This window comes from Patiria miniata, unplaced genomic scaffold (genome assembly GCF_015706575.1).
Source record: "Patiria miniata isolate m_02_andy unplaced genomic scaffold, ASM1570657v1 HiC_scaffold_2, whole genome shotgun sequence".
Classification (NCBI taxonomy): domain Eukaryota; kingdom Metazoa; phylum Echinodermata; class Asteroidea; order Valvatida; family Asterinidae; genus Patiria; species Patiria miniata.
Genome location: NW_024037058.1, coordinates 10,905,528 through 10,930,507, shown reverse-complemented (window position 1 = coordinate 10,930,507; position 24,980 = coordinate 10,905,528). Strand labels below are relative to the sequence as shown.

The 24,980-nt window shown below is 41.3% G+C and overlaps 2 protein-coding genes across 5 annotated transcripts in view; one reads left to right on the top strand and one right to left on the bottom strand.

The window, feature by feature from the left end:
- LOC119726490 (endoplasmin-like) lies at positions 1 to 20,661 on the bottom strand. Its single transcript, XM_038198202.1, has 18 exons — positions 20,505 to 20,661; positions 17,722 to 17,827; positions 16,461 to 16,602; positions 15,011 to 15,127; positions 13,558 to 13,683; positions 13,128 to 13,197; positions 11,423 to 11,552; positions 10,438 to 10,549; positions 9,268 to 9,343; positions 8,678 to 8,792; positions 7,966 to 8,155; positions 6,901 to 7,071; positions 5,694 to 5,936; positions 4,838 to 5,086; positions 3,189 to 3,325; positions 2,568 to 2,802; positions 1,615 to 1,743; positions 1 to 347 (listed from the first exon to the last, which is right to left on the bottom strand). Exons 1-18 carry the CDS (start codon positions 20,554 to 20,556, stop codon positions 321 to 323), a joined length of 2,427 nt encoding a protein of 808 aa, XP_038054130.1. The 5' UTR covers positions 20,557 to 20,661; the 3' UTR covers positions 1 to 320.
- A 2,604-nt stretch (positions 20,662 to 23,265) lies between these two features.
- Positions 23,266 to 24,980, top strand: part of LOC119726487 (tetratricopeptide repeat protein 41-like) — a 48,043-nt gene continuing 46,328 nt past the window's right edge. For 3 of the 4 annotated variants that reach the window (XR_005270830.1, XM_038198198.1, XM_038198196.1), the window contains exon 1: positions 23,266 to 23,394. The gene's annotated coding sequence lies outside the window, so the exon portion shown is untranslated. Of the gene's footprint in view, positions 23,395 to 24,236; positions 24,323 to 24,980 lie in introns of those variants that run through there. The other variant, XM_038198197.1, reaches the window with a different exon arrangement.

Below are 24,980 nucleotides of genomic sequence, written 5' to 3'. Positions count from 1 at the left end.
GCGTGGTACTGAATTGGTACACGTTTTATATTCCGAATGTTAAAATCAATAGTATCTAAAACCAAATAAAACAAGAAAATATATTAAATTTTGTGAGTTTATTACCGGAAGTGGTTCTTTGCAGAGAAATCAAACACCTCTATTTCATTTATCCTTACAGTTTCTTTATTCGTAGGAAAGAATACAAAACAATGACAAATTGCAAAAACAAATTATGGCAAAGATTTTAGACAAGGAACTTGTTTTCCACCAAAGTGCAAGGAAGTTGAGGCTAGATGGAGCTACGAAGGAAAGAACCGAGATGCTTGGAAAAGGAGTCCTCAAAGCTCATCCTTTGGAGGCTCCTCCTGAGAAAAGAGAACAGAAATTGAACAATTTTATGATTATGAACTTGGTCTAGCTCATGTGAGGCGTTCTGGCAAAATGAGACACAACTGGGCAGAGTTGAAATAAGGGTTTGCAGGTATTAGCAAAGAGAATAAAGTTGTCCTTACAGTACTGTTTGCTGCACTTCAATCGGACATCCCGTTGACAAGTTATGACCGATTAAAGTTTGCATTTATCAACATGCCAAACAAATGTAAAATACTGCGTAAAAGGCCTTTACAGTTTATACAGTGTTTTGTAGTTGTGTAAATGAAAGACACCAATTTTCTTTTCTAGTTTAAGAACACTTTCACTCCACGATTTTTGTACTATTTCTTTAAAAATATGTTTAGTTGACATAATTATCAAAGATTAAAAATCAATAAATCTCAATATTAAAGGAAAAAAATCATACCCATTTTGGTTTTGCACTTTTCTCCACTACGGACTGAGCCCAGTTCTATCTCATTTCCAACTGCCCGATCCCCAAAACAATGCATAATTCCTTCTCCTTCACACCCACTGTGTGTTAGCACATGAGCAAACCTCATGTAAAATTGCCCAAAACCTTTTTTATTTTATCAAAATGATATTCCATCCTACAATGAATGGCAATCCTGTTTAAGACCTAAATTATGCTGAAACCATATCCAGAGATTCTAGGCTTGAACCTCATCTAGTGAAATGGGATCCTGCTTGGAAAGAGCTAGCTCATCGTGTTCTAGAACTGGATTCTATTACTTTGGCTGACACCTCACCTGTTGGTTCTAGATTTTCTTCCTCATAACATTCCCCCATTTGTGACTGACATGTTCACCACCAAATTTCAAATTGCCCGATCCTGGAACCAATTCATACTATATCCCATCCTAAAGTGAAGTGCAAATCCTGTTTCGAAGAACTCAATTTGACTGGTTCCTCCTCCAACAGTTCTAGAACCTCTTCCTCTTAATGTCCAGGTGGTATCGGTACATATACAAACCTAATTTCAAATAGCCTAATCCCCAAAACCAACTGATACGATCAAAGTGGTATATCCCGTCCTATAGTGAAGTGCAATCCTGTTTCAAAGAACTCAATTTGACTGGTTCTGCCTTCAATGGTTCTAGAACCTCTTTCTTTTAATGTCCCTGTAGCACTGGTACCCGATCCTAATTTCCAACAGCCTATTCCTCGAGACCAATTCACACTATCGAAGTGATATACCCTGTCCTACAGCGATATGCAATCCTGTTTCAGAAAACTCACCATCACTGGCGGTACCTCATCCAAAGGTTCTAGAACCTCTTCATCCTCAATTTCTTCTTCCTCTTCTTCCTCTTCTGCGGCTGGTTCCTCAGCATCTTCCTCCTCCTCTTCCTCAGGCTCCTCCTCTACCTACAGACAGCAAGAAGCCATAGCAATATTGACCATCAGACAAAGCATTTTTTCTTAAATTGATGTGAAATATGAAAACACAGATTAGGTAACACCCGTTTAAGACTGGAGTTTCCAGAGTTGTGCAAGAACCAAATAAACACCACCAAGAAAAAAGAAAGAAAGAAAGTCCACACTCATTGGAGGGGTCATAATTTTGAATCTGATCGTCTTGTGGTAAGGTCATTTATATAGCGCTTTGAGGAATTGGATACCCTGTTTGCTACCAAAGACTGTAAATTGATTGACAACGGTTTATGAAAAATTATGCAGTTGGAAAAGTTGCAAATTTAAAAGATTACGCGAGGAGAAATTGCTAAGCCTAACCACACCTGCCTGTAATTGGCCTCTATCGATTGCACAGTGCCCCAACTAAGCGCGGGTACTCCAATGCATACAAGCACTGTGCGATCACTTTCGTTTCGGGCAGTGTAACATTGTCACAGCGCAATTTCCACTCACGTAATCCTGTGAATTTCTTGTGCAACTTTCTACTGTTTGTTCGGGTGGCTTTTTGCATACATTTGTTAAATGCCCAGTGTAATATCAAAAGCTCTTGAGGATGTGTGTACCACTTGAAATGTACTCGTACTCATCGGAAAATACTTGCACTTGTGGAAACAACTGCCTTGTACTACAACAGTAACAACACTGCCTTTGCTGCACACTTCTTATCTACCCGTAAAAGGCACTATATGATTTCACCAATCAGAGAGGATTTCAAGCTCGGCTTCATGAATATGCATGAGGCACAACGAGAACCATTCCTCAGTCCCAGCGCTCACCTTCTCCGCCAGGTCAACGTTCATTCCCAGTCGCAGCATCCTCTCTATCCTGCCAGCGAAGCCAGCCGAGTCTGGCAGAGAGAAGCCAGACCGGAGCACGGCCGTCTCAAACATGACCATGGCCAGGTCCACGGCGGTTGGGTCCTCAGGGTCCGCCTCCACCTTCTCCAGGAGCTTCTTGGTCAGCGGATGCCTGGGGTTGATCTCCAGGGTCTTCTTCTGGGATGCGTAATAACTGCGGAAGAAAATAAACCAACCACACAGATTGATTTTGATGGGCCTACCTGCTGTCCTCACACTGGATGACTAAGTGACTGCCTGACATTAAATACATAGGCTAAGTTCGACCAAAGACCAATGGGTAACTATTGTTTGGTTCGTGACGTACATGTACCTAGCACATGCGCATTGAAGTTGAAGTGGGAACGACTCTAGTCCAATCGAAGTCGTAAAAGTTAAACACATTTCAGCTCCGGCTAATTTCTCTGTGAATGTTTCTTGATATCAAATCAATTTTGTTTTTTCACTCACTTGACAAAATTACAGACCCTTATGCAAACTGTAGAAATATTATTTTAAAAATGGTAATTGCAAAATAGATTTAGCAAGATCTTTCCCTACCTGTTGCTGCTGTCGCCAGTCTTTGCGTATGCCTGTGATTTCATGATGCGTTCCATGTTGCCAGACCATCCATACTGACTGGCTACCAGGGCACAGGGTGATTCCGTCAGGCGCTGGGAGATCTTGGCTTCCTTGATCTGAATAATCAACCGCAACAGATGACTTCTGGTTAATGTGGGTTTCTTCATACGATTGTAGGTATTACTGAAGCACATAGTTTGTGTTAGATAGCGTGCAACATCTCAGAATGCTCAGAATCATCTGAAGTTAACCGAAGTAAACCAATTGAACTTTATTATCAATCTTTGCATTGACATTTCTGTGGTGTTTCTGGGTTTTGTTCACAGTTATGCGAAAATCTATAACATTGATTCTTAGGCCAAAAAAAAAAGTCTCCGGTTTCTGGTATGGAGCTTGCCCAAAAAGTGGTGCGGCAACGCGGCTTTTTTTTTTTTTTAACCCGATTTTTTTTGCTTCAAATGTCGGCTGATGACTGCAAATGGTGTCCGACTTAACTTAGTGCAAATATATGGGAGTCCAGAGAGGCCACATAAAGATTATTCTCGACCATAACCCAATCTAAAAACACGTTAAAACTGTGTAGCAGCAGGATTCCAGTCAAACCAGTGAGTTTGGCGGTTTTGAGACATCATCTTTCATTGAAAGAAAAACTTTTACATTTTGCCGACGCGCATGGCTACGGCGACGCGCGCGCATACCAGAAACCGGAGACTTTTTGTTTTTGGCCTTAAGGTGCCCTCGGGTGGACTCACGATTTGCTTGCACCGCCACGGAACCGTCAGCATCGAGCAGAAAATTAATGCTCAGATCACAAAACTGAGAAATCCTGTGATTCTCATGGAACAAGCGGCATCTCGGCGCAAAATGTAATGCTCATGTAACCCATGATGCGACAACAATTCCACGGCATTGACAGTCATCTTTAAGAATAGCGACAGCATACGGATTACAATCAAACGACATTCCACGGCCACACCAGCTGTTTATTCAGCCGTTTTTGCCGCACGCTGATTGGCTACACGACTGCGATTGACTCCCGCCTGTCGGGAACGTGGCGCAGAAGTTGAAATGTTTCTACTCTTGCGACTATTGATTTATTGAGCGCCAACTGATGCGGATCATCTTAATATCGTCGCAGTTACACTCAGGTCCCACAAAATCGGCGACTAGTTTGTTACAGATGGTCGTAGCTCAGGCAAAGCTAGATCCTGAAAAGTCAGTCGCCAACTGATCTGTGTCATCGCAAGGTCGACCTGAGGGCACCTTTAGGCTGTGAAGAATTCTATTTTTGAGGGGGGGGGGGTGGGTTGGGGGCATAAACATTACTAGTTCGTGAAATTTTTGTTTCGTATTTGTACACACAGTTATTGTTCTTTGGAGTGTGTGCCTAGAGTTAGACAATAACAGTGCCCTCAGTTGTCAAGAAATAGTTGAACATGTAAAACAGCAACAACAATTGTGCATCTAAAACCAAACCAAGGTGAAGAAATCATGAATCGTTTTTTTTTTTTCCATACACTTCCAAACAAACAACTATTTTTCCTGAAAAAAAGTTGAAAAGTTGAATTCATGATGATGAACCCTAACTTTTGTACTTGAATCAACTCAAGACTCTTGTGCAACCGTACCTCATCCTTGAGGGCCGTCTCCTTCAGCCAGTTGGTCAGCGGCTCAAACTTCTCCTCCAGTTCCTCCCGCCTCTCCTTGGCCTTGTCTGACTCCTCCCCTATCTTCAGCCCCTCCTTGGCCACGTTCTGGAACTTCTTGCCCTCGAACTCCGGCAGGGACTGGATGGTGTACTCGTCCACCGCCTCCGTCAGATACAGCACCTCGTAGCCCTTCTTGAGGAGGCGCTCTGTGAACGGGGATGATTCAACCTGTATAGGGTAACAAAAAAGGTCCTTAAAATACTATGTTCAAGGCTGCGATAATTAAGGACTATTAGGTTACAAATAGAGATTTTTATCCAAATGTTTCAAATTTAGTTTTGAAAATGGGACCCCTCTTAATTTTTTTTCACTGATATCAGCAGCTAGGTCGACTTTGTGACATACATGCTCTACACACTTGGTGCTGTGGAATCAGGTTGGCGTAGCGGTACTTTCCTCGCCTTCCACCGCTGTGACCTGGGTTCGATTCCTGTCCTGGACCACATGTGGATTGGGTTTCCAGTCCCTACCTGATTCCGTGGGTTTTCCCCAGAATATTCTTCTGGGGTTTCCTCCCACCTCTAAAACTGTAATTTCTTCTCACCGTCTTCTCTCTACAGGTTTCTATAGGCTTGCGAACTATACAGTGCCCAGGGCAACCTTAGGAATCCTTGAATAAAAATAACACAGTGTGTCCTACACAGTGGATTTCTCACGAGCAGTCACAAAGCACCATCCATTTTCCCTGCACAAAGTCCGCACATTACACATCTCTTCAAAAACAACCCAGAGGTCTTCGATGTTTCTGTCCACTCATGTCAACATTTCTGCCTACCTCTTTTCTGCTGCTGCCAGCCATGAAGTAAATGTGCTCCTGCTTGTCCTTCATCCTCTCTAGGTAGTCGGCGAGACTCGTCACCCCGTCCTCCGAGTTGGAGGACTGGAAGCGGACCAGCTTGGCCAGACGGGAGCGGTTGCTGTGATCCTCAATGATGCCCAGCTTAATGTTGGTGCCGTACTCCTTCCAGAACTTGTCGATGTAGTCCTCATCGCTGATCTTCTTGATCATGTCCAGGGTCTGTCAGGAGAAGGATGGAATACAAGTTGAAGAGATAAATAACTTTTTTGTCTGTAACTAGCAGTTTTGTGGAGCAACAGCATTGATTTCAATGAAAACTTAGTATAAATCAAAACTATGATGCACATTTGTGTTTGTATAGTTTTCACTGAAAAATAAAGCATAAATTGTATAGCTATTACCTACCATTTGTGCAATGCATTGACACCCCATTTGAACATCACAAAAGAAGGAGAGCAAATTATGTCAAAATTAACATTCAAAAACCCCAAAAATTGATTTAAATAAAACAACCAAAGACAATTTCACTGACACTAAAACCTATCAAGCCTTCAAAGCTCATCTCCAAATATTCAAGATTACTGGGTGTAATGACTGAACCTTTTTTAATATGTAGATACATATTAAAAAAGGTTCAGTCATTACACCCAGTAATCTTGAATATTTGCACCAATTGTGTAGGCAGAGGGACATTACCCACCAAGGCTGATCAAAGTGACATCCTGACCCATGTTACACAGTGAAACACACTTGTATTTCTCATTGGATATCCTCAAATCATCCCTAATGACTCCAACTAAAGCTAAGAAATATTGAGGTATGGGCACTTTATATGTTGTCTCGTCAGAAAAGGACAGAATTGGAACAGCTCACTCCCTAGGCCTTTTTGCTAGGATGTAGCCTCAATCCTGCAAATTCCTCCATTATTTCTTGAAAATGGTCAGGCTTGATCAGTGACATCCTGGAGCAGTACGGAGGATTTCAAGCATAATCCAGGCCTTTATTTATGCATGGCTGAGCAAAAAACAACACAAGGTCCAGCCCAAGACCTTGACAAAGTGCATCCTACAAAATCAAAGCACTTTTTATTTTTCCTCATTCATCCACTTTGGTAAAGAGGATTTTGGAGGATTCAGGGCGGTTAAGGTTAAGTTACATGCCAAGATTCGTCATGAAGACTCACCTTGCGAACCAGTTTCTTCTTGATGACTTTCAGGAGCTTGTGTTGCTGCAGCATCTCTCTGGAGACGTTGAGAGGCAGGTCGTCCGAGTCCACCACCCCCTTGACAAAGTTCAGATACTTGGGCATCATGTCCTCAAAGTCGTGGGTGATGAACACTCGTCGCACGAAGAGCTGCAATGTATACCACATGACATCAATTTTACAGCTTGTTACAATTTGCACAACTCTGATGTAGTGGTGCAAATTATTGAAAATCCTTTTTGTGATGTCATAAAGAGTTCCATGTGAGCACTTTTGCAACGGTTTGGGTATTCAAATTTTCAATGTTTTAATATCCAACTTAAAATTACCCAAACTTGTTAATAAACGCCCCCATCTCAAACCCCTCCCCCCCCCCCCTCCAAAATGTGAGCTGGGAAATTGTCTGGATTACTTTTCCATTCTGGGTGATTCCTGAATGCCATATTTACTATTTGCGTGACCGCCCAATTTTTGGTCAACTATTTAAAGGGAAGATACAACATTTGGAAACATCAAAAAATGAAATGATCAAATTATCACAAAATATCTTACTGGTTTGGTAGGGAATGACGGTCAAAAGCATCTTGTAAAATCATGGCTCCTAGTGTGCTGACATTTTCAAGAAAACTTGGAGAAAACCCACTTTTTTTCAAAAGGTGCTCCTAATTGATTATACACCTGTGAAGGGGTACAAGACTTCTAGACTGATTCTATGACCTTACAATTCCCCTAAGTCTATAAATTGCTCTGTTTCATCTAATGTGGGGTCAGGGAACCAGACTACAAAACATGGTTGGTTTTCTTGGATTTTCCAGCATCTCCGAACCCAAAACGTGAAGCAAGTCAGTTTAGCATTATTTGCTATAACATACTTATCCTTCAAATCCATTTAATTTCTATAAAATTGCAGCAAAAGCAAATGTTGTACATTCTCTTCAATAAGGAAAAGGCTACCAAGAAGAAGCTCAGGAGTGGTGAAGATTGCACAGACCAATAAGGGAGTAAAAAAAAAACATTGGTTCAATTCAACGAGCCAAGACTCACACTGATGTGGTCAAACTTCTTGCCGTAGTCAGCGAACATCTGAGGCGGTGCTGTCGGGGGGACAAAGAGGATGGACTTGAAGGTGACCTCGCCCTCCGCCGTGAAGTGGGTCTTGGCCAGGGGCTCGTCGCTGGCCTTGGTGAAAGACTTGTAAAACTCGTTGTATTCCTCGTCTGTGATTTCTTTGGCTCTGTGGAAAAGCACAAAAAAAAAAATATCGAGTGCTTGGGTTAAGGTCGGTTCACACTTCACGCGAATGTGAATGGGATTCAAATTTGACGTAACGTTCACCGCAAAATTTAACAGAGTTGAAACGTGTTCCACTTTTGTGAATTCGCAGCGCATAAAACTTGCCCTGACTTCACAAATTTACGTTCACGCTCGCTATCGCGCAAACAAATTGCCGACCTCAAACTTTTTATCGCCACAATTTGGCTAAATTTTTCAAATGACACTCGGCCCAGGGCCCAATTTCAAGGCGCTGCTAAGCATAAAAATTTGCTGAGCACAAAAAGTCTGAATAATAAAAGCAGATTACCACCCAAAACTCCATGTGATTTTCATGCTAAGCAAACAACAGCTGAATACTAATCACGAGCAATATACATTTCATGGAGTTTTGGCTGGTCACCTGCTTCTATAAGCTTAACTTTTTTTGTGTTTACACATTTTTGTGCTGAGCAGCGCCGTGGCATTGGCCCCTGGTACTTACTGGCGAGTCCAGATGGGCTTGTTGACGTTCATCAGCACCCAGTCCCACGTCGTCTTCTCCACGCTTTTGGTCTTGCGCTTGGGTTCCTTCTCTTCTTCATCTTCAACTTCTACATCTGTAGATAAAAACCAAACGAAGTGTGTACATTAGGCCAAGTGACAACATAAAGCAGTTTCTCATCCCGGCCCACTTCCTTTTTCCCGCCCGTGTTTTTATTATTTTTATTTTATTCATACGTTAGCACTATTTTGTTTGTAAATTTTGTCAATATGTTTTCTCTTAATTTGATTCCAACTAAACTATAGCGGGTAAAGATGGTGAGGCTGGGTATTCACCAGCCTTAAGTCTTGCAAATTAAAAATCTCAACCAATAGCAGGAATTTGGCTAGAATCCTCTAAAAATAGTGCACTTTGCAGGAACCCATTGCGCTCTTGAAACTTTCACAGGGCTTCATGCACAATGAAAAGTGAGTGAGTTGGGCTTTATCATCATGTACATCCCAAATCCTACAAAACCCGAGGGATTTTGAAGGATCAGAAAGGGTTAAGGTTTCTTTGAGAAAGCTGATTGTTTAAGATGGGCGACTTACCGTCATCTTCTCCCTCGGGTTTCTCCGTGGGTTCTTCCTCATCTTCATCCTCAACCGGCTCCTCAACTGTCTCAGTCTGAGGCAAAGAAGATAAAAAGCAATTAAAAATTAGATGAGGTATAGTACATGTAAAACATTGTAAATACAGTAAGCATAAAAACAATGTATCCCAAGGTCTGTGAACTTGCAATGTTTCCTTCAACATGCTCTTGTTTTTAGATTAAAATAGCGTCCTTGGTTGGTCACGTACAGAGTCCAATAGCTGTCTGTTGTTTTATTTCAGACCCCAAACCAAAACCCATGATTTCCCCTGCAAATCTCACCCAGGCCGAGTGAAACAGCACGTGAAAAGTGTTGTGTTGGAGTCCAACACTGAGTCCTCAATTGTCCTCACGAGCCCATCCCAAGTCTTCAAGAGCCCATCCAAGTCTTCACGATCCCATCCCAAGTCTTCACGATCACATCCCAAGTCTTCACGATCCCATCCCAAGTCTTCACGAGCCCATCCCAAATCTTCACGAGCCCATCCCAAGTCTTCAAGAGCCCATCCCAAGTCTTTAGGAGCCCATCCCAAGTCTTCACGAGCCCATCCCAAATCTTCACAATCCCATTCCAAGTCTTCAGGAGCCCATCCCAAGTCTTCATCCCAAGTCTTCACAAGCCCATCCAAGTCTTCACGAGCCCATCCCAAGTCTGCACATGCCCATCCAAAGTCTTCAAGAGCCCATCCCAAGTCTTCACGAGCCCATCCCAAAATCTTCACGAGCCCATCCCAAGTCTTCATGAGCCCATCCCAAGTCTTCACGATCCCATCCCAAGTCTTCACGATCCCATCCCAAGTCTTCAAGAGCCCATCCCAAGTCTTCACGATCCTATCCCAAGTCTTCACGAGCCCATCCCAAGTCTTCATGAACCCATCCCAAGTCTTCACGAGCCCATCCCAAGTCTTCACGATCCCATCCCAAGTCTTCACGATCCCATCCCAAGTCTTCAAGAGCCCATCCCAAGTCTTCACGAGCCCATCCCAAGTCTTTACAAGCCCATCCCAAGTCTTCACGAGCCCATCCCAAGTCCTCAAAAACCGATCCCATCCCAGGTCCTCACAAGCCCATCCCAAGTGATCAATGATGGACTAGTGACGGATTTAAGATTCGACATAGTCAAGCATACCTTGCTGGACCAGAGATAGATGGGGAAGTTGATGAACTGACTGTACTTCTTGACCAGTTTCTCGATGGTGTCTGGCTCCAAGAAATCGTAGGCCTCCTCCTTCAGGTGCAGACTGCAATGAGAATGTCATGAAAATAGGCAATTAATTTCCTCACACAATGATTGGTAGATAATGTGACTCTACCCCGTGTACCATAGTTAAGTTGCCAACAATTCACATGTTCAAATTTAAGTTGTATTTTGCATCGCAAATGTATGTGTTTAGTTGCGGTACCCGCTGTTATATCAGCCTGCCAACCTTGGCAAGCTCGGTGGTCGAGTGGTTAGACATCTGCACTAGTAAGCAGGATATAGTGGGTGAGCTCAGTTAAGCTTGTGAATTTTTTTTCTTCTTCTGGCAAGCCCTCGGACAACACCAAGTATAGAGTGTTTAAAATCACACCAGTAAAGGGCAAAACATAATACTGAAGCTACATCTCCCCGACGCAAAAATTCCATCATACACATTATAGAGAACTTGACAATGTATACACAGTGGATCCAATCTGGTTGGGAGCACCAATTATCTACAGGGTGGATAAAAAAAAAAAAATGTAACCGAGATATTATTGCTAATTGGAACAGAAGTAGGGCACATGTGAATCGAACGGAGCTATCTTCTGTTAGGGTTCAATCTCCTCTTTAAAATGACACCCTGATCGTGGAAAAAAAAAGAGATTTCACCATGAAAAGTCGCACAATTCTCTAAATAGACCCTTTCATACAATTGGTCACTGCTCAGTCAACTGTGAATGTAAGCACATGATCAGGGTATCACTTTAAAGAGGAGATTCAACCCTAACAGAGGATATCTCCCTTAGATTCGCATGTGCCCTACTTCTGTTCCAATTAGCAATAATATCTCGGTTTCAATTTTTTGATCCACCCTGTATATATGCAGTGGATCGAATCTGGTTGGGAGCACAAATTATTTATTAGTCTCCACCTGACTGTGGTTCCACGTTTCAGGGTGTCCCCTCGTGGGTCCTCGGTGACTGTGAACTCCCCAGCATTGGACTCCCAGATGTACTGCTTGTCCTCATTGTGCTTGGATGTTACAATCACGGTATCAGCAACTGTAGTCAAAGAAAAAAAGAAAGCGTTTTATCTTGCTAGATAATTTTGCCAGGAACTCTTCCCGTGCTCTTGAAAACTGTTTTCTTCTCTAAGCGTCTAAACCTCTGAAACTCGAATTTTATTTTGGATTGCATTTGCTATTATTTGTGATTGCAGATTTGCTGAGACTATTTCGGTCGCTGTATTATCGATACTGATTTCTGGGGCAGGAACCAGCCTTCCCTGTGAGAGACTGAATTAAAGGGAAGATACAACATTTGCAAACATCAAAAAAACGAAATGATCAAATTATCACGAAATACCTTACTGAATTGTTAGGGACTGACAGTCTAAAGCATCCTGTAAAATCGTGGCTCCTGGTGTGCCGACATTTTCAAGAAAAACTATACTTTTCCAGGCAGACTAGCGTTGGAGATAACTGGCTTTTTTTCAAAAACTGCTCCTAGTTTCTCATATTTAGTTATACCGCATTTTCTTTGCAATTGATTACACACCTGTGATGGGGTACAAGCCTGTTAGACTGATTCTTTTACCTTACAATTCCCCAAAGTCTATACATTGCTTTGTTTCATCTTAAGTGGGGTCTGGGAACCAGACTACAAGAGCATGATTGGTTTTCTTGGTTTTTCCAGCCTCTACAAACCCAAAACATGAAACAAGTCAGTTTAACAATATTTGCAATAACATACTAATCCTCTAAATCCATTTATTTCTGAAAATTGCAGCAAAAGCAAATGTTGTACATTCCCTTGAATGTCAGGCTGCAAATAATTAAAAATATGTGCAACGACTATTCCATTAAACTAAACATGGGTGTATTTTTGTTTGTTCAATGTCTAATGTTTAATGGGCAACTTTTGTATTGTACACGTAGGGAAAACAGCAATTTAAAACTTCACTTTATTTTTTCAAGGTGAAGCTTGAAGATGGCACTGGGAGTGTCATTTTAAGCTCCATGTAAAAGAAATTGTGGCCAGTCCCTACTTCCTAACTCCAGCAAAATCCTACAATAAACCTTCAGGAGGATTTTGAAGGACATGGAGGGTGTAAGAGTTTTCGGGAAATCACTGAACGTTTAGGATTAATCTTGTGCACAAAACTAGTACAAATACACAAAAATTGGATCAAACAACTCCTTGGCGTTAGTCCGAGTATCATCCGTTGTCGAACGGAGCCCTCTCTGTAACCAACGTCTGATATATGTTGGCAATGCATATTTTAAGCGACCCTGCCCCCAGCCAACCGGAGTCAACTTAAGAAATTGGGACGTCCTTTCAATCAGATATGTGGACTTAACCGTTGATTAATCAATATGGCATCTTAGTTTTTGTAATACAACGATGGGTTACGGAAGACCCGATAGAAGGTGCCCGCTGAATGCTCAGAATCTCGAGGTCGAGACGCAGTCTTGTTTTGCATAATAAATTGCCGAATCTGCTCGCATATCATAGACCCTTGCTGTGCAAGGGGATGTTCCATAGACTACCTTGGCGGAAGATATGTTCATGTTTCATATGTGAATAAATATCAAATTTTTTTTGTTTTGAAGCACAGATTTTGCAAGGCAAACCTACCCAGGAAAGATGAGTAGAAGCCAACACCAAACTGACCAATCAGATCTCCCGCGTCATTCGAATTTACTTCCTGAAAAGTGAAATAACAGTTTGAAATGTCAAAATAAATACATTTTTTTGATCAACGGAGACTGCTCTCTAATTCTTTGGTATGAATTTGACAAACGACTGGTTTTGTTGTCACATTTTATTTCTTGTTCATCATGTTGTAAAAACATCTATAAATTTTAAAGAATAAGCATATCTGGGCAGAATCATCTTGCCCATTTCACGAATTTCTAATTGACAAAACTAAAATGTCCACGGTACAAACCCCAGACTTGAATGTATTGATAGACAAAAATAACTAACCAAAGCCTTGCTTATATCCAACATACAAGGTAGTAAAAAAATATGACATGAACACAAAAATTACAAAGCATGTCCTTACCGTAAGTTTTTCAAAGAATTCACTGGTTCCCGACTTGGCAATGGTACCCAGATTTGTGATCAGGTCTTTCTTTGTCATTCCGATACCCGTGTCAGTGATGTGCAACATGTGGTTATCTTTATCGGCCTGTAAAAAAAAAGGGCAAAATTTCAATCTTATCATTTTAAAATGTCATTATACGTACAATTCTGTATTACGTACTTGTTTCGGTCTGAAATCTACATTAACCCTAACCCACCTCACTCCTCCAAAATCCTCCTGGCGGTTTTGGAGGATTCTAGAGGATTGAGGATGAATGGTGATTGAATCAAATGAGGATTCTGGAGGATTGAGGATGAATGGTGATTGAAGCACATGAGGATTTTGGAGGATTGAGGATGAATGGTGAATGAAGCACAAGAGGATTTTGGAGGATTGAGGATGAATGCATTTTGAGGCAGGACTGTCTGATGATTTTGAAGGATTTGGCATTGGTTATCCTTCATTTATTAAACATGAGTGCAAAGTTTTGGGATGAGGAGGATTTTGGAGGATTGAGGATGAATGCATTTTGAGGCAGGACTGTCTGACAATTTTGAAAAATTTAGGCTGAGTTGAAAAATTTTGGAGGATTTGGGAGGATTTAGGATGGTTGTAAGCAACAAGGGCCTAGGGGGTTAGGGTTAAACCCATAAGAGCTTCATCGACAACATAATATGCATTGGGAGGCTGTCTGGACTGTTTAAGATTACAGTTGGCATTTGAAACTACAAATGCGACCGTTGACACGGTTATATGCAAACTTGAACTGTTGTCCTGTTTGAAACATAACCTGTTTTCTTAATACCTAAATAAAAAGTTAACTGAAACACAATTCAATGCTTTGACTTCCAGAATACCGTTTCCAGAATTTAAACAGCTCACCTCTCCAAAACTGCTTGAGGCTCTCACCAATTTTGTCATTTTGTTGTTATTAATAAAAAAAAAAATAAGCGAAACAAGGCAACTAAAGCTGATCCAAAACCAGTCGAGAGTTGGTTGAAAATCCCACTCAATTGCTTCATGCATCTTTTCTACACAACTGGCAGGATTAAACCGTTCATCGGTGACCACGTTACGGTGTAATCCTACACAAGCACTGCCTGGCTCCCTTCACTGGCCCACAACCAGTCTAAGTCACAAGTGACTGTCAGTCAGTTGTCAGAGAGATGAGTGAGATAGCTGCAAAGACCAGCAAAACTCTTTTCCAAAAGATTTGCCAGAAGTGTCAGCCCATTTGTTAGTGTTTTGCACCCGAACTGTTCTTCCTGTTTAATACTGCACCCTCCATAGAGCTTGTGATACAATAACACGCCAGCCAGTTTATAAGGTCGTTCGGTAACTTCAGTTCAACATTTTATATTCAAGAGCAATTCCAATATCCATCAGCTACTACACATTAAAATGACTACTCATTTATTGGGACTGCTTTTACCTTAATTTTGATGACTAGTTCCTCTGTGGCGTCCAGCGCAGATTTATCAGTCAGTGACAGTAATCGAATCTTGTCCAGGGCATCGGAGGCATTTGAGATCAACTCTCTCAAGAAAATCTGCAAAGGGGAAGCATTTCAGAAAAACAATAAGCCAAATTTGGCTTGTAATGATAGATATTTTAAATTTACAGGGCATTACTTTGTTTGAAACACAAAAATGATTTAAGAAACACAATCAAGCAAATTGTACAATCAGTGTCGGTTCATATACTTAATTTGCAGACTATGTGAATGCACTTTGCCAAATGCTAAAAAAGTAGATCGTGTTGCATTGTGCAGTGAATCCAGTACACACCATCCTAAGTACAAAGTAGTTATGGGTGTTTCTACAGTATTGGGTAATTTTGACGGACAAAGATTACACAAATGTTTTATTAAGAACCATCCTTTGCAGAGTTACAAGTTATGTGTGATATTGTTAAGTATGTATTAAAGATATATCAGAAATAAAACGAAAACCATTGGTTGTTGTGTTTATTCACTTAACTCTGAAGAATGTGTCCCTAAAATGGTGCTAAATATTGTGACATTTCCTGAAAGGCAGGAAACTATTGCTTTTTCTCCCTGTTTCAGTCTCAGTATTAAACTAAATTGACAGTGTACGAAGAGTTGGAGTTTCCCCCCACATAAATAATATCAGATGCAACCGCTGCGAGCTCACTTGTAAATACACGCCGACTGACAGGTGAGCCATTATCCACGTAACTGTGTCCGTCAAAATGTTACGTGGATAATCCCTTGCCAGATTGGAAAATCCAAGCCTTGTATCCCCACCTGGTTATGACTGTTTTATAGCTATGTTATCTTGTGTGAGGCACATATCATGACAGCGAATGTTTCCATGGAAAAGTTTCTCAAAACAGCCGACAAAATCTCAGTTCCAACTGTCCGTCAAATCGTTACGTGGATAACATCGCGCTCGTGTGCCAACTCAGAATTAGATAGATCCCCAGTTGACATCTTATGGTGTTCTCCCCTCACTGAGATGGGTTTCTGACGTGTTGTTCTTGAACAGTCTTTCATACTTCCTGACGGATGTTTCATGTTTGGTATTCCGTCACCAGAGTTACGTGGATAATGGCCGTTACGTGGCTAATCATGACAAAGGTTTTTAAAACGTCTTAGCACAGCGAGACAGGACAAATTTGTTTCCAGTGATAGAAGATGATGTCTAGTAACATCATGTTCAGTGTTCGAAGCTAGGTGAAATTAAATACAACTAAACGAGCTGATGACACAAGAGACGGACACAATGACTGGTGTGTCATTACCCTTGTAACAAAATTCAACGAAGCATGGAACTTGAGTTGACTGCCAAACGCAACAGTGTGCAACAAGTGTTTACCACGGCTGCCTTCTGTTGCATTTAGCATGGTTAGAGATTACACACCTCCTTGTTTCTGTAGAGGGAGTTGATGATGAGTTTCATCATGCGGTTGACCTCGGCCTGGAAGACGTGCTTCTCGGCTGATTCTCGTAACTCTTTCATTTGAGCGACGTTCAAACCGTCTAACTTGATGGCCTCCTCTTCCCTGGAGACAACACAAATGAAGGAACAAATAAAGAATGAATGTTTGTGCTTGTTTACTAACGATATTTCAACGGTTTGGGTCACAAGAAACCCTAAGAATGCCTTACATTTACAGAGGCAAATTTGAAAAAAAATCTGGTGTGTTTGATCTCTGACGCGGCAGCCATTTTTACCTGCCTACACTTATTGCAAGCAGTGAAAACTTATAACTTATCAAATTACATGTATAACTAAAGCTGTCAACATGAGACTGGCTCCGAATTTAAGCGTATACACAGTTAGTTTGTTTTCCTACTGCCATAATTTGTGAAACTTTTTGCCAGACAGATGTGCAGCTTAGAAATGATATGTTTTTGTCAACAACATACATGTAACCTGAAACTAGAGCAAGTGAAACTATTAGCTACATGTAACAGAGACATAATGTAGACTTATCAGTTGCATGTGCATGAAATTAATAACACTCTCGTACAAAATTCCTGTCCACGTGTAACTACTTACCATTTCTCTTAAAATAACCATTGCACAGACATTTACTTCCATCCACATGTGTTGTTTACTTGATAGCTATCTTTAAGCACACGTGTACTAATACGCACGTGAGCAAACATACCACTGGCTTATTAAAATCATTTCACTTTCAGCACACTTTCGTTTAATAATGAACGACAGATCTTTACAGTATTGAATACAGAACATGCTTTGCTTTGTTTGTTCTTTTCTTTTGCCAAATGATAAAGTCGTCATTAATGTCTGACATGCAGGATTCTTTTTCTTCCTTTTTCAAATTTATTCATTTCAGAAATCTTTGACGTCTACAAGTAGTAGACGTTTTTCACAACTTAAAAAACATATTATAAAAATCATGGAATAAAAGTGTTTTGGCATCTTTCACTGTCATGACTACAAAACTCACCTCTTTGTCAGTATGTTACTTTTTTGACATGTCGATAAATGCAAACTTTAAACATCCATAACTTGTCAATGGGATGCGAGACTGAGCTGCAACAAACAGTATTACCCGAACCCTCATTTCGACGTCTGCCCAGTTCTGTCTCATTTTGCCAGAAGGCATACAATTTTAAGAGTCCCAAATTGGTGGACTACTTTATGAAAGTACCTTTCCACGGTCTCATCATCTGTCTTTGATGCATCCCTGCTCTTGCCGATGTCTTCCTCAACCACCACATCACCGTCTTCTGCTTCATCAGCGGCCGACACAAATGCTGAGAGAAAAACACAAACAAAGCGGCTGGAGTGAAGTTTGACTGGTAAGTTTAACTACAAAACAATAAGCACAATGTAGTCTGTGTATTTAAGTACGGTTACAAACTGAAAGTTGGGTCGCCCTTTTTGAACGCATTGTTGAGGTTTTGCAGATCCACGTAACATTATCACGTGAATGGTGCAACCTCTGCCACTGTGGACGTCTAGCGTACACGATCGATTGTACAGCACATGTACTTGCATTATGCGTGTTAAACGTGCATGTTCTGGGGTATTGTCACGGTCAATATCAGATTCTTCTCACAAAAGTCAATAGTTAACCCCCCAAATCATTGAACACATAATGAAAGATGAAGAAAGCAACCTTTGATATGTGTCTCAATCACTTTGGAGAGGTGTTGGTATTTTTCCTGAACTTCGCAACGGCGTGTATTTATCACAGGGGTTTATTTACTAGTCTGCAATCGCAGATGTCCAATATGGCGGGCATGTGTATGACCACTGGCCTGTGACTTCACGTACAGATTCCTCAATTTTACTATCGGGGTAGAATCACGTCAACGCAGCTTGTGAAATATTGTCCAATTAAGTGATAAACATTGTCACCGACACCACACACTAAAACTCAGTTCCGCGCGAGTATTTTACGCGCATTTTACAGAACCGGGTTATTTTCGTTTTCACGAACCGACATTGGCACAGTGCGGCACTTCTAGCACGCACTCCATTCATTTTTGTTTTCACAAACTGCCACTGATCTTAATATCGCCAATTAAAATGGCTTTTAATTAAATCATTGTGAAAGCCCACAAGTACACAGATCAATGGATTAAATTCATGTCAAACTTTTCAAAACATTTTTCTCTGTAATGTAGGCCTATCGCCGCAACATGCTTGGGTGTTACCCCTAGAACTATGGGTCTTATACGTAAGACCCATAGATATGTATATAAATGCAAACATGCTGTATGCTCTACGAATAATATACAATCAACGACCGGAAAAGTAGCGTTGAGCTTTGGAGCGGCCGCTGTTTATTTTTACCCCAAGACTATGCCCAGTACTTCTTGACTTACTCACGTTCATTTCGCTAAAAGGTATGTTGAATCGATCCCGATGATGCAAAAAAATGATGAAAACAGTCCCCTTTATGTACCAAAGCTACAGTTTGAGTTTTAACGGCACGTTATCACGCACGCGAAGCGTTGTTGGCGTGACGTCAGAGTCTTTTGGTTTGGAAACCTACCACAGACATCATCTTTATAGTGCATATTGTGGGCGGGCCAATCACAAGACCTCGTGATTGGCACGTCTGATGCCGCCCGCGATCTGTACTATAAAGATGGTATCTGTGGTCGGTTCCCAGACCAAAAGACTCTGACATCACGCCAGCAACGCTTCCCGAGCGCGATAACATGCACGTTAAAACGTTTAAACTCAAACTGTAGCTTTGGTACGTAAAGGGGACTGTTTTCATCAATTTTTTGCATCATCGGGATCGATTCAACATACTTTTTAGTGAAATGAACGTGAGTAAGTCAAGAAGTACTGGGCATAGTCTTGGGTACAAATATACAGCGGCCGCTCCAAAGCTCAACGCTACTTTTCCGGTCGTTGATTGTATATTATTTGTAGAGTATACAGCATGTTCGCGATGGGTCTTACGTGTAAGACCCATAGTTCTAGGGGTACTTGGGTGTCAGTTCCTGAAAACGAAAACCATTCTATTTTGCGTCAGTGTCCAATGTGCGTGCGCACTACCGGGTGTCAGTTCGTGAAACCAAAATGGTTGATTACGTGGTTTTTCATGAACTGACACCAACTTGCGCTTGAGTGTCAGTTTGTGGTCTTGGTGACGAAATGGACGCATAACGCGAAAAATCCGAGACAAACCATGGAGATGAAGGAATTCCTTCCTCCGTGGACATGATGGACAAACAAACTTACACAATTCCCCATAGGGATGTCTTAGGCAAGTTAGGGGCGTGGCTAACTCGCAAACGGGGATAGATCAATTGCACTGGTCCTGCACTGTGAACAAGATCAGGCTAAGGCCGGGTTTGTGCACATGCATACTTTCAACATCTTTTGCAATTTTAAACGAAATGCACACAGGCTACTCCTAGAACTATGAGGCTCCACTACGTGGAGCCTCATAGTTCTAGGAGTACACACAGGCATGACAATAACAAGTGGTAGGCCTAAGTGGCATGAAAATGAAAGCCATAGACATGAACTAGTACGTGTCATACCCATAGTTCTAGGGTAGGGGCCTGTAAGTGTAACTCCGAAATAGCCAATCAAACAAACACATGACAAACATTTGTCAAACCTAAAAAGTCAAGCAACAAAAAAGTTAGGCCAACGACTTCTGAAAATATTAAACTGTTAAATAAACCAGTATTCATTATTAGCGTCAAATACTACATCCCTCAAAATAAAAAAGCACAACAATCACAAGAAAATTAATGCATAAATTAACAGCAAATAAATTTCAACATGAATGATTAATAGGAGAAACGCCGGCCAGCCAAGTTGAATAAACTAAAGTTCGCCCGTCATGTTCCGTAGTAGGCTACACGCAAAAATCATGTTGAACAAATCCCGATGTCCTTTCGGTCGATTAACTTAAAACTTAACATGTAACAAACCTATATCCATGGCAGTTTTACTTACATGTCGCCAGCAGCACAGCAAAGAGCCCGAATACCCAAAACTTCGCCGACATTTTTGGTTGAACCGGTAGAAAACTGCACCTTCTCCGCACGTGTTTGTACACACAAATGCACCAGCGTAAAGCGATGTCGATGACATGAATTAAAAAAACATGGTACACGAAGTACACAAAGGTCACACGTGGAGTGTGGCCAATCAGAGCCGACCACGCTAAAACCAACCAGCCAATCACGTTATCCCAACTCAGCTAGGCCGACGGCTGAGCGTGGCTCTGTGTGATTGGTATTTAGTTAGCATGACGTTCGACTAACATGAATATGCAACAAGCGCATAAATTGCATGAAATCAGTTATATTTTGCATTTTTAATGTTATACGAAAATAAACTGAACGCTTAGCAGCAACAGCAGGCTGTGGTCTTTAATGTCAAATCTTCTTATTGCCCTTGGAGGGTCAGTGACTCTAACAAATAGAACCGTTCCTTTTTGAAAACCTGACATTCTAGAATTTAGAAAATTGCAAGCCTTTCCTCCCCATTCCCCACGCACACACTTAATGCAATTTGCACATTCTAATTTAGAATTTTCGAAGGCCTAGAAACTTTCTGATTAGGTCATAGGCCTGTGTATAGCTGAAACTCAAGCAAATGACCGTCCTAAAAACTCAATGATTTGTAGGCATGTGGGGTAATACAGGGTGAGTCAAAAAAAAAACGAACGAAAATGTCGGGACTATTGTTTTTTGCGAAGTTCTGCATGTAGCACTTTCAAAATCTAGGATACAAAAGCGCAATTCATAAGCTTTCTTTTAGTACAAGATGCAAATCACTCAAGCACTTTTTAAGTTATGGAATTTTAAGCACAACCACCGCTTTAAAGTTCTGTCCACGGATCACACAAAAGGTGTGCATTCTTTCACTTAGTTTCAGCAAATTCAACAATTCACACACATCCCTATGTGATTTGTTTTCGTTTTGCTGAAAGAACACTTACCGTTTTGTGATCCGTGGACAGAACTTTAAAACGGTGGTTGTGTTTAAAAGTCCGTAACTTGAAAAGTACATGAGTGATTTGAATGATTCTTCTACTAAAAGAAAGCTTATAAATTGAGCTCTGACATCCTAGATTTTGAAAGTGCTACATTTAGAACTTCACTAAAACAATGGTCCGGGCATTTGGGTTTCGGTTTTTTTTTACTCACCCTGTAGTTACATGTACATACATGAATGTGGGCAATAAGCAAATTAAAAAAGTGCAATTTCTGGCGTTTTTAAAATATTTATTTGATAAAAACTGGTTGAGGGTCTACTTTGTTAGGAATGGGAATAAGATAATACTGGTGAGGTAATGCGAACGGGCAATTGCAATGAGGAGTGACCGTAGCTTGTTATTCTGATCAATTTGACGGGATGTAAACAATTTAAATGACAATGCGACCTGAAGTCGAAACCGGTGGAAAATATCCAGGGGAGGCGGAATTAACGCGGAGGCTAGGGGCAATGCTCCCCCTCACCTATTTTAAAAAAATTTCCCCTTCTAGTCCCATACCACGATTTGACCCTTGCTGATATGCATGTGGCCTATTTTCGAGTAGTATGTCAAAATAGTTCGCCCCCCCGAAAAAAAACACAATTTTTTTCTTCTTGCTGAATTTTTTTTTGAGCCCTCCCCCCCCCCCCAGCCAAATCCTGGGTGCACCACTGAACACAATTAGAGCAGCCTGATGTTTCAGCCCTAGCAAAAGGCCTTCACTCCAGAAGGCTGAAATCTCAGGCCGTTATTAAAAATACTTATTAGCCTGACAGAGATTTGTATTGAGTCAAACTTGAGTTTGGCACAGTTTGATGGTTATTTTGTATTTTCAACAATCCAATGCCATATTTGGAAACTGAAATAGCCATTTTTTATTCAATAAGTTTTTGCAACTATCGCCTTCCATATAAATGCATAGCTTGCTAACCCGTGGTTCGGAAGCGCAAGGGTGGGGGGTGGCAGGGGGGGGGAGGGGGCAAGAGGTTGCCAGTGGTGGGGGAGTTCTTTTTTTTTTTAGTGCCACCACCGTGGTGATATGTATATGCCTAATTTCGAGTAGTATGATATAATAGGGATGTAAATGGCGCCACCAACGTCAAAATAGTCTGTCCCCCCCGTCCCCGCCCCCCCCCCCAAAAAACCCATTCAATAGACCGCTTGCATACGCGTTCGATAATCGACGCGCGAAGGCGCGCGACGCCATGTTGTGGGACAAGCGTTTATCTATCCATGCACATTTTGTCCCACAACATGGCGTTTGCACCTTCGCGCGTCAATTATCGATCGCGTCTGCAAGCGGTCTATTGCATTTTTTTGCAGCCAAACAATTTTTTTTTTATTTTGTGCAACATTTTGCTGCAAACAAAAAATCAAACTTCTGATACAAAATTGAAAAAAAAAAATTGTGAGCGCCCCCCCCCCCCCCAAATTCCTGGTGCACGACATGCCGTGGTTGGCAAAAAGTACAAGCGCCATTGTATATTGATAAAAGGTGTTAAATTCATGCTTTGGTCGTCAAAATGCCAAATTCCCTGTCATTTTGACTGATATCTGCCTAACTACTAGTCTGAGTATCACCCGTTCTACGGAGCGAGCCGTGTGTTTTCGACGAGCGTCTATTACATAGACTACCTAACTACTAGAACTGACCCAGATCATTGATCACTTGATCAATGGGAGTTTTTGTATGGTTTTAATTCCATGGCTACAGTCTAGCGCCCGCTACTGGCGGTCCTGTGTCGATCGTGCAAATTGTAAACAAAATAAAGGTCGGCGTGTGGTGTCGAGTAGGCTACTCCATAATCTCGTCAACAATTTTCAGTACAGTTTCAGATATTACTAATAGCTGCAAGTTGAGAGGTAGGTACACGTAGGTCGTGAGAGCCAAGCCGTTTTTGTAGAGCTAGACGAGATCACCACGTTGTTGATCAGTACAGTGACGCATGGAGGTAGTGACACGCAGTCCTCTTATACGCTTTGGTGGGGGGCTGTCTGACGCGCTACACTCGGCATAACATAAACTGCATGAACAGGTGGTCGCGTGTTCATTTCCTGTCTCGATCAGCTCCGTGGGGCCGGGGACTGTCGGGGCTTCCTGTGTGTACAGGGTAAACGGTACCCCTAGAACCATAGAGCTAGGAGCCTAGGACCCAGCTAGAACTATATGGGACTCCAGTCGAGCTTGACCAGAGCTGGACACAGATTTCCATATCTGGCCATCACTATTTTTTCCTTTGAGTGACCTATCATACTATCACAAATTCACAAATTACGGTAATCCTTACTTTTTGGACACCTCTATTTTGTACGAGTTCTGTTCAAAACTGACTTTTGCAGATGACTGTCCAGTACCAAAGTGACTTTTGCAGGCTAAAGAATTCTTTTTTCTTCAGACAAACTCATTTTAGTTATAATTTTGAAAGCACTTTCAAAGAAAAAGTGACTTTCCTACCTTTTTGTGCACTTCGCCATCTTGCTTTTTAAATCTATTTTCTGTTTGTCATCGTCCCCTCATAAATCAAAACCCTGCCCTCTTTCTACAAAATCAAACCTGCTGATATTCAAGAGGTGTCATTGCCAACTGTTCAAATGTGCCAAGAAATACCAGAATGTCACTTTTGAGTGTCATTTAGTCAGCTGTTTTGGTGAGTCTTTTAACTTTATATAGGAAAGGGGTCCTAAAAGTAAGGATTACCCAAATGACTTTTTAATAAGAGTAGACTCAAGAGACGAATTTAACCAGAAGGACTCTAAAGTCCTAGTTTTAGCTAAATATTGAGGCATAAGGGTAAGTAATATTTTCAAAGTTATACAACCAACGGGTATGTTGTGGGCAGATACAAAATTTTGAGGAAATTGTTGGGGTCAAACGACAATGAAAATGATACAACTCGTAAAAGATGATGGCGATCACACCACGATGCGCTGTTAATGAGCAAACCCACACAGATTACCATGGCGTTAGCAGAAAAGTGCGCACCGAAATCATGTTACTATTAAGAAGATAAGATTTTTGATGTTGAATTCAGGCGCAATACAAAATATGACTCGGCAACTTTTGAATTGATATCGAGATCCTCGATTTGATTGATCCTTGGAATATACCAGTGCAGCTTTCACAGAGCTAAAATTTTATCAGGTTAATTGTTAAGCACCCGTCTTTAAATTTTGAGCATGTAATCTATAAGGGCAATCATCAGCTTTACTGCAATCAGATCTGGTTATTTCTGCATGTACCGTGTGTACACAGACAACAGTATTCAACCCTACATTTTGACTGTCATCAAGGATTCTTTGAGCTTGGAATTATTTGGACAAAAAGTGGAAGCTGGAGTTTTTCTTGCAAGCTTTTTGATAGCCCCATGTGTCTAAGTCCTGGACTTTGTCCATATTTAGAGCCACAATGCATGCTAAATTTCTGGCATTTAGTTGTTTCATGAATTTGA